Source organism: Drosophila hydei, unplaced genomic scaffold (assembly GCF_003285905.1).
Source record: "Drosophila hydei strain 15085-1641.00,03,60 unplaced genomic scaffold, DhydRS2 tig00008114-arrow-pilon, whole genome shotgun sequence".
NCBI classification, from domain to species: domain Eukaryota; kingdom Metazoa; phylum Arthropoda; class Insecta; order Diptera; family Drosophilidae; genus Drosophila; species Drosophila hydei.
The window spans coordinates 4,371,469-4,386,919 of record NW_022045827.1 but is presented as its reverse complement, the minus strand read 5'-3'; the positions used below and the strand labels follow the sequence as shown (position 1 = coordinate 4,386,919).

The window sequence follows — 15,451 nt, the reverse complement described above, 5'->3', positions numbered from 1 at the left end:
ATTTCAGCGCCCCTGGCTGGGATGACAAAATCGTAGCATGCTACATGTGAGCAGCTTGTGCATTCCCTTTTTCGTAATAAAATGTCAAGTATTTGGGGGCAATAACAGCAGCAACAACAGCAGCAACAAAATAGCTGCAAACAGTGGCTGCTGCTGCCAATAAAACTAAAGCAACCGAAGCATGATTTCTGCTCTGCTCAGAAAATATGAAGTTGTAGCTTAAGCGCAGCTCGAGTCTGCAGCAGGCAGCTGTAGCCTGGCCCGGCCAATTAGCTGAGCTGCAAGAATTTGTTTAAGCCAGCCAGACTCGATACAACAAGCAAACGAGCAGACATTTTAATGACCTTCGACTTCTGGACAATCTGTCGAGAATGGCAACAATCGGGGCGTTAACGGATATTGGCTTAAAACGTCATAAAAATGTCGCAAATACTGAAGCAAGCAAGGGGACGGTGGGCGGTGGGCGTTGGGTGGTCACATTTATTGGTAAATAAAGTTCCAGTTCCAGTTACGTTTTTGATGACATAAAAGTTAATAAGAAATTGAATCAATGCGCGCCGAATTGTTGATCTTTGCCTCAAGACAAAATTCAAGTTTATAGCGGGTAATAAAATTTCTAATGGCCACGGCCCAAGGCATATGCAAGCCGCTAGACAATGCCAATGGCCCAACAGTGGATTTAATTAATTTTACGATACGAATTTGTAGCTCTCGGAATATTTAGACAGAAGTCGTTTGGCTGATTTACCTGTGTCAGAGAGAATTGTTTAAGGAAATCTCTTATTTATTATTTGCCAGCTTAAAGTTCGACTGCGACAACTGCCAAACTCTTATAAATTAGTCAAGTTTAATTATTAAAATTTACCTGTTGTAATGTAAGGCATTGGGAGTGGGAGTATGTTAATTAGAAATTGCTGCTGCTGCTAATGATAGGTTACTTTGACTTGACTTGGCTTACATGTGATGTGCGATCCGCAAAATGTGTTCCAGGAATCTTAGACGCATCTAATTAATAATTAATAGGCGTTGTCAATTAGTGGGACGGGCACTTCGGCCAGCTTTGCCAGACATTTTTTATGCATGTCACAAAATGTTGTCATAAAGTGATAAAGGTAAAAATTCAAAAGACTGTGGGCCAGACCTTTTGTTAGGCGCACAGTCGATGTGCCTTGATTGTTATGCTTGGCTCGCCAAATGAAACTGGAGCTGGAGCTGGAGCTGGAACTGGAGCTGGAGATGAAGATGAAGATGCCACACGCATGTGACATAATTGAAAGCGACATGGCTGCCATGTAGCAATGCCAACAGCTGCGTGTGCGGCACGAGGCACTGGGGTCGAGTCAGGTGCACGTTTAACTTTTGCTGTCTGCCCGCCATCGAATAGAAGATTATAATGTACGCATTGCCTTATTCAAAGCACTGAATGCTGTGCGTGTGTGTGGGTGTGTCAACTTTTTTCTATGGCAAATGAAATTAACGGCAGCTGCTGCGCAGCGGAGCAGCGATAACAGGCATTCATGTTTTAAGAATTATACGAAAATAACGAAATTAGCATAAATAAACGGGGCTAATAGGATTTCGTTTGTAATTATCAAATTGCCAGCGCTAAAAACTGCCTCAAACCAATGAAATTCAAGATTTGGACACACATTTGCTTTAAGTGTGATCCCCAAATTTATAAAAAGATATTTTTGCCAAGGTTTTCAGTGCGTGCTCTGTTTGTGTTTGCATGTTCTTGATGCGAGACTCCGTGTTTGCACGAAATTTATTGGCTGGCGCAGCAAATCGATTTCGCGTATATTTGCGTATATCAATGCAGCTGCTAATTTGCTTAAAAGCATAATTAACAGCTAGCGAATGTCTGCACAGAGACCCGCACACCCACGCACACACGCACACACATAAATATGACACGGCGCTTGTAGCGCAAACTGCGCTATTTTATAGCTTCACGTGAGTCGTAAAAAACAAACAAATGCGAGGTGTAAAAAATACAAATATAAAAAAAATAAAAAGCGACCTGCAGAAAAAACACACTGTGTAAATCAGCGCTGTGAAAGAACAGCATCTACAACAAAGCGAACAACAAGAGCAACAGCAACAGCAACAGCAACAGCATCAGTCGTGGCGTATACGTAATGTATTTTTCGTATTTTTTCTTGCTCGAATGTTTTGCGGTTTTTTCCCAAAGTGTGAAAATTGCAACAACAACAAGCGCAGCAAAAATAAAAACAAAATAAATGCATAAAAACAGCGATTGGCATGCGCAGCACTTCATATATCGATTAATCAAGCAGAGCTTTACGTTATTCCGATAGCCGGATAGTCTACATAGCCCTTTACTCAATACCACTGAACAGTCAAGCGTTTGCAATTCCGAATCGTTCACAATAAAAGTTATTCTATTTTGCAAAGGGAAACATTTCGAATCAGGTAAAGGAATGTGCTATGGCATTTCAATCTTATTTTGTTTTCCAATTGTAATATTAACATGTACTGAACAGTAACAAATATACATGTATTATATATATACATATATCTATAAGCATATATATATATATAAATATATAATATATATAAGTATCAAAGAAACTTTATGCATATGCGATTCAGCAAGATCATATGCTCAGTGCATCATGAATGCTAGAGCACTGCAAAGAGAGCTCTCGATTGAAAGACGAAGAGCGCTTAGTAAATAAATAGGTAACTGAGAGTGACAGAGAAAGTAAATTATTTGTACTGAGCTGCACTGCTATCAGCATCATTGGCATACAATGAGTGACCTTAGAAAAGAGCACAACATGAAGAAGAAGAGCTACAAATATAGCTGCATACTTTAACACAATACAACAAAACAGAGCGATCGAGCAGTGCAGACAGAAGTTGCCTTGAGTGCTCACGATTGAAAGAAGAAGAGCGATGGAGCACTGCAGACAATAGTTGCCTACAAAGCAGCGCAAAGCCATGAGTGCTCACGATTGAAAGAAGAAGAGCACTTAGTTTATAAATAGATCTGCCTGTCGAAGTTGGACTGCAATTGCAACTAAGAGGCGCATTAAGAGTGAAAGAGAAAGCAATTCATGCGAATTGAGCATGGACTGCTGCTATGAGACTGGTGTTTGCTCTTGGTTGGCAGCTGAGTGACAATACAAAGGAGCAGAACGTGAAGAAGAAGAGCTAGCAGTATAAATAGAGGTGCCTATGCAAGTCCGACTTCAGTTGAAGCTGCTAAGTGATCCAGTAAGCAGGGCCTGTGTCAATTTTTTTTATACTTGTTTTTTTGTTTTGTAATTCTTCAGTGTTAAGTGTTTATTAGTTTCTGGTGATCTACGAATCAAGTAATAACCTTCTACTTGCTCATATACAAAAAAAATTAAATATTTTAAATATTTTTTCAAGTTGAACAATGTTAATTGTATATTTTAGCAATTATAATATTGCATTTTGTAATTGAAACTTGCTTCAGCCTTTACACTTTACATTCATTGTGCTCAGTTTTATTACATTTTTATAGAATGTTCTTAAATTCATTTTGGCGCTTATAAATTACGCACTTACCAAAACTTCGTGGCGCCAGTTTTGCAACAAAATTTTATATTTTAATAGCTGACATAATTTCAAGGCAGCTGGGACGAGCGCAAAAAAAACATTGAAATATTTATAAATTGCCCAAGTGGGTTGGGCGCCAACCAAAAAGAAATGAAAGAAAAAAGGTTTCGGAGTCGGTCGCTTTTTCATTTCCATAATTTGCTTTGTGCACCAATTAAAAGTGATTAGGTTCATATTGCGCTATTTATATAATTCTTATTCCTTATTGCGAATTTTGTGTTTGAGCCGCAGAGTAATGAGAAGCCGAAGCACCGCGACGGCTAAACCTTTTAAGTTCCCTGGTAATTAGTTGCTGGGCTATGCAAATCCGTTTGTGGGCTCCAGATCCGTGGCCACGATCTTCGGCCCAGCCCGCTGTCATGGCGTGCCAATGCACGTAAACGTTTACCTATAATTTTATGACTTTCTGAGCGACGGCATCGGTGGTAAACAAACTTTTTCTGTTGCCGTTGCTGTTGTTGTTTTCCCACCGTCCCCAGCAGAAAGGAACTTTTCTAATTATAATCTACATAACTTAAAATGCGAACAGAGGACGAGAGGGCAAAGTTTAACGCCAGCAACGCATGTGAAATTAAATTATAGCCTTATATATCTGTGTGTATGTGTATCTGTGTGTGTCTGTATGTATGTGTGTGTGTTTGTTTGTGTATGGAAAAGTAAAAAAAAACAGCTGTTGAAATGAAAAATAAATACGAGAAATGGCAAAAGTCTAGCAAATGGCAACAAATGCAGCCAAACAAACTGCAAAACTTGAACGGTTGCTTGGCGACCGTCTAAATTAAATTCAAAATTTTTATTGATGGCTTCATTTGCATGGCAAAGGCACAAATACACATGCTGAGAAACACACACAGTCACAGACACAATACCCACACACACGCACACAAACACAATAGTACGTGCTCAGTTTGCGTCACATACACAAGTCTGTCTGTGTGTGTGTGCTGCCAAGCAAAGTGCCTCACAACTTGCCGCGTTTATCCTGAAAAATCATCTAATCTGAGCTAGACTTCATATTTTTCTTGTTGCTAAGCTGCCTGCCATATGAATATGTATTGTATGGCAAGCATTCCTCAGTCGAGTTTCTCTTCTATTTCGCCACTTTAGAAAAAAACATTGCATTTATAAAATATCTATGCAATCATTATTGCACATATAAATATTTAATATAAATATTTAAAATTATTATTACATAATATTATTCAAAACAAAATTTATACATTAGTTTAATTAATTTTGCAGAATACTTAATTTATTGCTGCATTCATTTCAGTATTTATTTAATACCAAAATGATAGAAAAATTACATTTGTTTCTAAATTTTATTATGATTTAAAAAAAGATTCTTAGAGCAAAAATTAAAGAAAAGTATTTACATTTTTTATTTATTTTTTCTAAGGTTTTGTGCATTATAATTATTCTCAATCAATAATATAAATTTAAAATAAAATTATAATTAATTATAATTTCAACAATAATATATTAAAATAATACAAAAATATTTGATTTTTTTCTAAGGTTTTTTGATATATTTTTGTATTCAATAATTTTTATAAATATTATGAAGTCTAAAAAATATTCAATATTATTTTTAAATTTATGTAAGACATAAATATTTAAAAATCAATATTAATTTGTATAAATATTGATAGAAATGCAGGAACTTCCGCTAAAAATGTATTCGAGATTGAACTTACAATGAGTAAGGTATCGAGTACTTTATTTGCACAGAGATCCATATAATACGTACCTTACTACTTTTTACTCTATACTATATTAAAAATATAACAAAAAAGTAACATTTAATCTATTTTACTTTGAAAAAAAAAACATAAAATATTTTTGTAATATTTTTTATAATATTTAAAAACATTTTTCTTGAGAGAATTATTATTATATTTAAGGATAGCAATTGAAAAGCTTTAAATTTAAAATATAAAAATTATAAAATATATAAAACAGTTGCAGAATTAAAAATTTCTAAATTTGTCCACAAAAGATAACTTAAAATAAAAAATATTTAAATGTTAATAATTTCCACTTCAACTTAATTTGTATATAATTTTTGATACTTATTTTTTCTTAGAAACATCTTCGCACCGTGTCGTGTGACGTTATCGAGGCGAATGATATTCGTAGAGCACGTGCATGTGGGCGCTGGCGTGTAGAGCTAATGCTTTTTCACTTTGGTCCGGAGGCTGTGTGTCAAGTTTTTGGCCAAACACCCAGGGGCATATTTTAGAGGCTCATGTGACAAATTGCCCGAGCACGTGTATTGCATGCTTATTTCGGTGTATTTCGCTTTGGTGCTCTTCTTCTATTTTCTTTTCTCTCTTGTTTTCCATGTAGTTGCCGTTTGCCGCGATGACAAATCCAATTCATTTCGTAGCTGGCTTACGTGGCGTATGCGTAATGTGTCTCAACTAAAGCTAATGGGCACGGCGCGGCAGCCACCTGGTGGCGTTGCGCTGATTTCCGCGCATAATGAGCGCCCAGATCGAGTAGCGAGCATGCCTACAAATTGAAGCGCAATTCAATCATTTTTTATGGCCCTTTCCATGCCGCGCTCAAGTGAAAGCCAATCAAAAACTTGCGCTTCACAACAAACTGCTCAGTGAAAAGGCCCCCCGCAAACAACGAGTTCTCCGATGTGGATGCTGCTGTTGGCTCTGCTATTTTTTCGCCCTCTCCTTGTGTGTTTTGCCACTGTATTGTTGTGCATGCGATAGAGCATCAATATCATCTGCAACTGGCAACAATTACGCGTTGCCTTAATTGCCAGACTCACACACACGCACAGCCACACGACCGTTAACAAGCAGCAGCAAGTGACCTGTTCGGTCGTCAGCTGCTGCAACTGGGGCTGAAATCAAAATCATTGGTGTGAAAATAAACTAATTGAAGAAAAATTTCATTTGCAGCTGCAGCAGGCAACAGCAAGAACAGCGCCACACGGAACACACACGGACAACGACACCGCATGCTGACCCATCTTGTTGCATTTGACCCGAGGTCAAGTTGCAACATCGCTGTAAACGGAGACATGCGTACCGGACAGCAGACACAGCGTCCGTTCGTGCTTGTTTATCAGTTAAGCCCATGCTGTTGCCCGAGGTGCACGAACACAACAACAACAGTAGTAGCAGCAGCAGGAGCTGGAGCAGGAGCTGGAGCTGGAGCTGTAGCTGAAGCAGCAGCCGATGCTGGCAATATTTTGCATGAACTGCCGACGGGCCGACCATCAAAATGAATGCATGAAAAACTACGAAATGGTAATGTGCCGTTGCCATGCAGCTCAAAAGCAACACCAACAGTGACACCAACAGCAGCAGCAGCAGCAGCAGCAGCAGCAGCTCGCTGAAGCGCATAGTTGTAGGCTACAGTTTTTGTGAGCCCTTTGGGCTTATCCTTGTCTGTTTATCTACCGTTTGGTGCCCGCCTCGAGAGCCGCTTACGCGTTTTCATTGCTGTTGCCAGCAGCAACAGCAACTGTTGTCGTTGTTGCTGTAGCTGCTGTTGCGTGTGAAAAATTGATGGACATGTGTACAGGCCGCAGACAGCGACAGCTGCTGCCGAAGGGGACATGGCACACAGCGGCAGCTGCTGCACGAGTTTTCAATTTCCCACCTAATTGGCAGCAAGTCAATTGCATTGCAAGTGCAGCAGCAGCAACAAAGCAGCTCATTCAATGCATTGAAAACATGCGTTGTTCACATAAAGCAACAATTTCATTTTTATTCCCTTTTAACTCACATCAATTATGCTTTCAACTAACTTTTCTGAACTTAAATTTATGACGAGTTGTGGGAAAAGTTGAAATTGAATTAGTTGAGTGCTTAATCAACTAGTTTCTATCACTATAATTTATAATAACTTTTAGTAATATTTATTAATAATTATTTATATTAGCTCAAAATTATATATACAATTATTAATAAGTATTACTAAAAGGTTTTATAAATTATAGTGAAAGGAACTAGCTGATTAAGTGTAAATATTATGTGAAGTTATTATGAGATATTTTTGCTCACATAATTTATATCAATTAAAATGATTTTAAGCAATATTTATTTTTTTATAATAATTATATAGATAACTCTATATATATAATATTTTTTTTTGTGAAGTCTGCTTAAATTAAAAAATCATCAATAAATATAGCAATTTATTAAGCAACAATAAATTTTGAAATTTATATAAATATCAAATAAAATTATTTCTAATTTAATATATGTATAAAATCATTTTAAATATTGGAAAAAATTGTCAGAAGGCTATTTATTTAAGCTGAGCTAAATTTGTCAATATTATTATTTTATTATTCATATTTAAATTGAGATAGTTGACCTGATGTTGGCCTTACTTTAAATCTCTCTATCTCTCTCAGTCTCACTCTTCCACTCTTCTTCACTCAATTTCTTGCATTCCCAAACTAATTCCTTTTTGCGCTATGGCTTAAATTATGTTACTTTAATTGCCAGCCCGGGAACACGATTTCCATGAATCTGGTCCGCTGACTCGCCCACAACTGGGTCGCTGGCCGCCGTGGAATAGCAGCAACGCCCACACAGACAAAGTGTGGCTTTTTATTAAAATCTAAAAACATAAATCTTAAAACTGAAAACCAAACGCAATGCCAGCGCGAAGGCGGGCAACAGATGAGAGCAGTTCGTGGTTCCAGTGTTGGAGCGTGGCTTGGCCTGGCTGCCTGGCTGGTAGGCCGCCAAGCCACCAAGCCTAATTGAATTTTGAAATTCAAGTCGAAATTAAAAAATTACGAGCAGCAGCAGTTGCCGTTGTCGTTGTCGTTGTCGTTGCCTTGGCCGGCCCCTAAATAAACAGTAAAACGGAAATGTATTCGACAGGTGGAAATTGAAACTGATTGAATTGTAAAACGTAGCATAAAATGTTGTTGCGCTTATTAATGTTTGTGCGAAGCAGCTGCTGCCACGCCCACAAACAAAACAAAGACCCCTGAGACAGCACCAGTAACAGTAACTGTAAACGCCAACGCCAACGCATTCGAATAATTTATGCTTTTCGATTTTAATTGGAGCCATTTTGAAGCATGTTTTATAGGCACTTTTCTGCATAATTCTTTGCCAGCATTATTTTTGTCACTAAAAAGGCGAAAATGATTGCTGCCAAGCGAGGTGAGTTCGGCAAGTATTGCGGTGGTATATAGCATATAGAAAATGTTGTTTGATATGTTAAAGAACTCATGAAGTTGATGTGAGAAGATATTCTATAAATTTTACATTACTGATGCCAAGCGAGGGCTGCTTGAGAGCAGATATAATATGAGGAAATTTGGAAATTGTTGGGGCAATATTACGTTTGACTTGTAAATAAATATCGCATCTGTATACGAGGAGTGCTCAACGAGTTTTTTAAGGATTTATTGTCTATATAAATTAATAAATAAAATATATGTTAGATTATATATTTTATATAATATAAATATATAGGAGAAACTTAGATAAGGCAAACAGTCGAATAGGCTTTAACTACTCTGTACATCCAAGCTCTCTTTCTATCTCTCTCTCTCTCTCTTTCTATCTCTCTCTCTCTCTCTCTCTCTCTCTCTCTCTCTCTCTCTCTCTCTCTCTCTCTCTCTCTCTCTCTCTCTCTCTCTCTCTCTCTCTCTCTCTGTCCCTCTCCTTTCTTTGTCTCTCTCTATATATATTTCTATCTTTCTCCCTTTCTTTATACTCCTATCTGTTTATGGTTCGCTCTCTGCCCCGCCCTTCTACCTCTCTCTCTTTCTTCCTTGCACTCCTTCAGTTTCCTTGTAGAATCCAATCAAGTCTTCTGCTTTGCATGACATATATAATATGCATATATGTCATGTTGCTAGACATAATTATAATACATCTAATGGAATATCTAAATAAAAGATAATGCAACTCGCCCTTCCATTAATAATGTATTCTTTAATTTTCGTAATTTGCATTCCTGCAGACCTCAAGTCTTCGGATTTGCACTCGAGCCTCGCTGGAGCTCATTGATTTATTTGTCTAAGCTGTGGATGCAACACATTAAGCGCTGACATATGTACGCAATATACGCTTCGGCCGTAATATATGATTGGGCTTTGTGCTGGGTGTGGCAGAGCTGTCGTGCCATGGGACTTTTGGGCATATGTATTTTTATTAGAGCTATAATTGAAGTTTAACTGCGCATGTAATAATGGCAATTTTAGCTATTTTCAACGCATTAGCGGCATAAATAATACAAGTCGAATGCGAATGGGCGACATAAAGACACGCTATATGGCTGGCCATTTCTTCCAGCGACAGCAACTCGAAAGGCAGCGAAAGTGGACGAAATGCGATCTAGGCAAAGGCAAAGGCAAAGGCAAAGGCAAAGGCAGGAGCAAAGGCAAAGGCAAAGGCAAAGGCAAAGGCGCAAAGCATTACCAATTGCTATATAGCTATGCAGTACAGTAGCACATATATATATGTGTGACATGTGCCACACCCCTCAAGTAGCTGGTTGGCCATGTATTGCCCGCAGCTCGACGCCCACAAACAAACGATGGCGACTTATTCATTGCGCTTGCCATTAAGGTGGCTCTGATGCGGTTACTTTTGCTGCTGCTGCTGCTGCTGCTGCTACGACTGTGATATATAACACGCTCATAATTGGTCATAAATCTGACAAATGTAATTTGTCATCACTCAGGCTGCAGCCAGCTCAGGCGAGCGTGGCGGCATGTAGAATGGGCCCTCAGTTGGACCTGGCCACGCTTTGCTGAGTGCCAAAATGAAAAAGGTGCTTGACACAAAATGTCAGCTGGATATTTTTTATTACACAATCACAACACACACGCACAGACACCCCAGCACACAGACGATTTTCTATGAGCGCCTAAAAGTATGCTCAAGCTCTTCACTCGCACACACACAAGCAGCTTGGGCATAGCATCACACGTAAGCCACAAAGTAGTTACTTTTTATGCTTTCCGCTTTTGGGCATTGTTTTTGCAATAGCTTTGGTCACTTCAGCTCGTAAATATTTTACAAGTTCTTCATTGCGCCGGCGGGTTTCGTCTTCCTGGCTCGCCCGCGCCCACTTGTGTCTCCAGCTAACTAATTTTTGCTTTTATAGATGACGTACGACTTATTCGGGTGCAGGTTCAACATCTACATTTCATTATAAATGACTTTCAAAATGGCCTAAACGTTCCAAATGAACTAACTGCCTCCTCCAACCACCCTGCCCCCTCCCATCGCTTCGGTATTCGATTTTAATGATGATGCCACTTGGGCGGCCATCAATAAACGCTTGCAAATTTATGGGAATTAAGTTGCCGCATAATGAGTAAATAAGGCTGCTGGGTAACCAATATATATAAATATAAATATATAAATATATATATCTATAAAGATAGGGCTGTTATTATATCTCTATATATTTAGCTTAATAAGTCTATTTAGCCGCTGTGCAAGTAAAAGTTTATTTATAATAAATTTATATGCTTACCAATATTTATTGGAATTTCGCTATGCCTAAAAAAATTAATTATTGCTGCCTATTCAATAAATAGCCAAAAAAGTCAATCAAAATTTATTTCCTAATATATGAAATATGCTTTGAAGTCTGCGCTCTTCAAGAGAAAAATGATATTTGCAATTTCACATAATATTCCCACAAATAAATGTTCTATTATTTATTATTCAATGCGATAACATACATTAAAGGTCAAGGTAAAGGTAGCATACTAAAGTTGAAAGGTCACAGACCCTTGTGCTTTGCTTCTTTAGAAACTTTTTCTTTCATGATTTATTTATTACGCAGAAAAGTGAAATTATCGAATGCGCCATGTTCCATAATTTGTTAAGAATTAAGTGTGCTATTTAAGAAATATATTTGTATACCTATTGTATTTAGGGTATATTGATTCTGTGCAAAATACATGCAACAGACTGTAGTAGACGTGGCAGACCCCATAAAGTATTTATATTCTTGATAGGGACAAGTCAAGCCTGAGAAAAAGCTTTTGAATAGGAGTATGAGGAAAAGTAGGCGGCCATACGGGAGAGAGAAACATCCATCCAGATGCATAATGTGTAATCAGCAGCAACAACTTCGCTTCAACTTGAAAGTAAAGTGGTGAGAATAGCTGCACAAGCATAAGCTCAATGATTAATAGATCTGAATCTAAATCTGAAACTGAATAACAGATCTAAAGCTGCGACACAAGCATCTTGATTTCTAGTACAATCGAATTCTTGATTGCAGTTCAAGTCGCACTCTTGGCTTCAGGCAAATTCAGCAGGTCTGTATCTCTGCCGAGAAATATATATATATATAATATATGGAACGTATATTGCGCTGACGATAAACATTTGGAATAAATAGAAAAGAAACCTGAATAAACCAAGTTTATTATTGCCGATTTATTAAATATTTTTAAATTTAATTTAAGCTATTATCAATTGTCAAATTTTCAAAAATATTTTTTCTTATAGCTATTGAAAACTTCACTTGCTGATTCGACAGCTGAATCTAAGCATTTTCTATCTAATATAAAAAATATTTTTATCCAACAGATACAGAATACAAAATACTCTAAAAGACTAAACCAAATGATGTATGTAGTCCTTGAAAATTTATTTAACTAGACATATAACCAGAAGCAGAGTCCTCTATGCAGTTTTTCATACCTTTCTTCTTTACAAAGTATCCAACTTGATCTAGAAATTGTTGTTAATCTATGAATGAACTTCAGCTTAATGCTTTGAGCTACGTGCCATATCAGGGCCTAGCGAAAGGCGAAACAATCATCGCATGCTTTTATTTAAGCAATTTCTATTACGCCTCGAGTTGTTGTTGTTGTTGTTGTTTTTCTCAAGGCAGCGCTGGCAATGCATTCTCATAGTTGATTCGAGGCCTTTGATACATGCTTAGACATGACCGGCAAATGGGTCAGCAGATTCGCATCTTTGGCCAGATCTGTGGATCACGTTGTACGTGACTATGCCCACTATATATAGTATATATATATAGTAAGTCAAGCAGAGATCGCGTATGCTGCAAATTTTTTGTATATATTTAGTTAGTTGTGCGGGGCAAATGAAATTTGATGCGACACATTTGGCAAATTGGCTCTGAGATACATGTGGAATACACTTATATATATATATATATATATATATATATATATTTATATTGTGCTGCTGTTGTTTATGCTGCCTGGGCTCGAGAAAATCCGAGAATTTGAGTGCGACTCAATTGGTGGCAATTGAATTATTACACGACGACACTCATTCAATTTTCTCTGATATGAAGGGGGGAAGGGAGCAGGAGGGGGTGGCTGTTGGGGGGTGCACACATACACACATGTATGTATTTCAGTCACTGGCAGTGCTGTCAAATCCGAAATTGTGTGACACGTAAAATGGTCTGACATTTGACATGACTGCAGCTATTCACCTGATGCCCTACTCAGACTGTCAATTTTATTTACCAATTCGCGTTCCATTTGAAATGGATCAATTTTTGCGAAATGTTTTCGTGTTTGTTTACATAAATGAAATATTATATTTTATATATATAAATATTTATATATATATAAATTATAAATAAATCTCCGTAAAAATAAATAATGAAATTGTATATCTTTTTATATATTTGTATAATCTTGTATATATAATATATATATATTTTATTTTATTACAAATTAAATACATATATGTATCAACAATGATATATATGTATATATTTAAAATTTCTAATTGTTAAAAAAAAAACAAATAATTAAATTTAAAAATTATTTAAAAGAAAAAAAATAAAACAAAAATTAAAATGGAAATTTCATAATTTATGTAACATTTTTTTCTCTGTAAAATCATTAATGTGACCTTTTATTGGCATTATTGTTATTAAAATTTTGAGAGTTATTTCATACATTATCTAAAAATTCTTTCAATAAAAAAAAAACAATTTGCTCTACTTGATCCAATGAAAATCTTGATTCAATCATGAATTGATGCATAAAATTGACAAATTATTATTAATGTTTCTTACTCTTTGTGTTTATTTTAATTATTATTATTATTTAATAATATAAAAAATAGAGATTTTGCCTTTTAATATATTTTTTAACATAAACTTTTTAAATTTTTTGCTCACTTTTATTAACAACTGCATTTACCTTTCCTTTTATTGTGGACTTCATAGCCTTATGTTTTTCGCTTATTTTAAATCTTAAATATTTTCTGCTGATAATGTATTACATATAAAATGCCCTCAAATTTATAAATGCATATTTTGTCGCTTAAGATTGAAATTTAAAGAAAAAACTAAAACTTATCTTTGTTAAATTACATTTTTCAAAATTCAGGACTTCAAATGCTATCGCCTATATAAATGCTTTAAAAAGCTTTAAGATTAACATAAAAATAATCCTCAGTTACCCATTAGCAGATTAATTCGCATCTAAAAGAATCTCTTAATACGTGTCTATTTATATGCCCTGCACCTGAAACCGTAGCGCATCTGCCCACGCATTTGATGAGTTGCCTGAGATATAGGCGCCTAGCTGCTGCCTCCATGCCTCCAGTTTGATTGTGCTTATTGCCAGGTGCAGTTGCGAAAAGTATGAAACAGGCGTGTACTCTGCTCTGTCTGGTGCTCTTGACAGCCAGCCTGGCGGTGCCCAGTGCGGCACGTGGCGGCCGTGGACGCGGCGGCGGCTCTTTCGGTGGCCTCTTCGGCGGCTGGCGTAGCAAGTACGGCAGCAAATCGTCGTCGTCCGGCGGTGGACGACGCGTGGTCAGCGGCTCACCGGTGCACACGGCGATGACGGTGCCAAAGCTGCCGCCACCGCCACCGCCGCCACTGTCGACCAAGGTTAAACCACATGTGGTCAGCTATCCACATCAACAGCCACCGCCACCGCCGGGCTACGGCTATGCGCCAGCTGTGGGACAGGGCACGTACTATGCGAATGCCCAGGCTATGCCCGCCGGCGCCTTCTACTACGCACAGCCGCCCACGTCAATGGGCATGGGTTCAGGTGAGTGACTGCAGCAGCTCACTAATGGCAATTGCTCAGAGCTCTGTCTGCCTTCAGGCACAGGTTTTCTGACTGGTCTGCTGGCTGGCCGACTGATGGACAACGTGCTCTTCGGGCATCGCCAGCATGTGTCGCATGTCTACCATCAGAATCAGGAGGGTCAATCAGCTTCCGACAATGGTCGTGAGATCATAATTATCAACAATGGACAGCAGCAAGGCGAAGGCGAAACGGAGCTGCCGCCCAATGAATCACTAGGCACAGAAGACGGAAGTGTCACCCCAGAGAATCCACTCGCAAAAGAAGAAGAAGCAGAGCAGGAAGCAGACTCCAGTGAGGAGGCAGCCAATGCTACTGCACTGCCCGAAATGCCAGTTGGAGGCATCATCTGCTTTCCCATCATGCGAAATGACACGGATTCAGAGAATACGGTGACGGAAGTGGCTTGCTTTCCAGCGCCCACCGCAGATCCACAATCAGCTGATTGTCAAAATGATCCTATCTGCCTGTTACAGTATGGCGGCACCACCACTAGCACAGTGCCACCAATTGTTGCAGGCGATATTGGTGGTGCAGGTGAAGCCAGTGATTCCCTGGAAGTATCCACTCCCTCGGCGGATATCAATACTCCACATGATTAGTCATTAAATTAGGCTTTAAGCTCAGCTGATAATAAATATTCATTTAATTGCTGATTAAGCTAAGGGAATTTCTTAAATAATTTCTTCGAAATGATTTTCTATGACATATAAACATATATATAGAAATAAACAATATAACTAACTTTGGGAGAGTTTCGCAAATAGACAAGCTTTTATT

The 15,451-nt window shown here is 37.8% G+C and overlaps 1 protein-coding gene across 1 annotated transcript; it reads left to right on the top strand.

The window, feature by feature from the left end:
- Nucleotides 1-14,191: 14,191 nt before the first annotated feature.
- LOC111599477 lies at nucleotides 14,192-15,331 on the top strand. The gene is made up of 2 exons (XM_023315147.2): nucleotides 14,192-14,632; nucleotides 14,690-15,331. Exons 1-2 carry the CDS (start codon nucleotides 14,215-14,217, stop codon nucleotides 15,271-15,273), a joined length of 1,002 nt encoding a protein of 333 aa, XP_023170915.2. The 5' UTR covers nucleotides 14,192-14,214; the 3' UTR covers nucleotides 15,274-15,331.
- The last annotated feature ends 120 nt before the right edge of the window (nucleotides 15,332-15,451 follow it).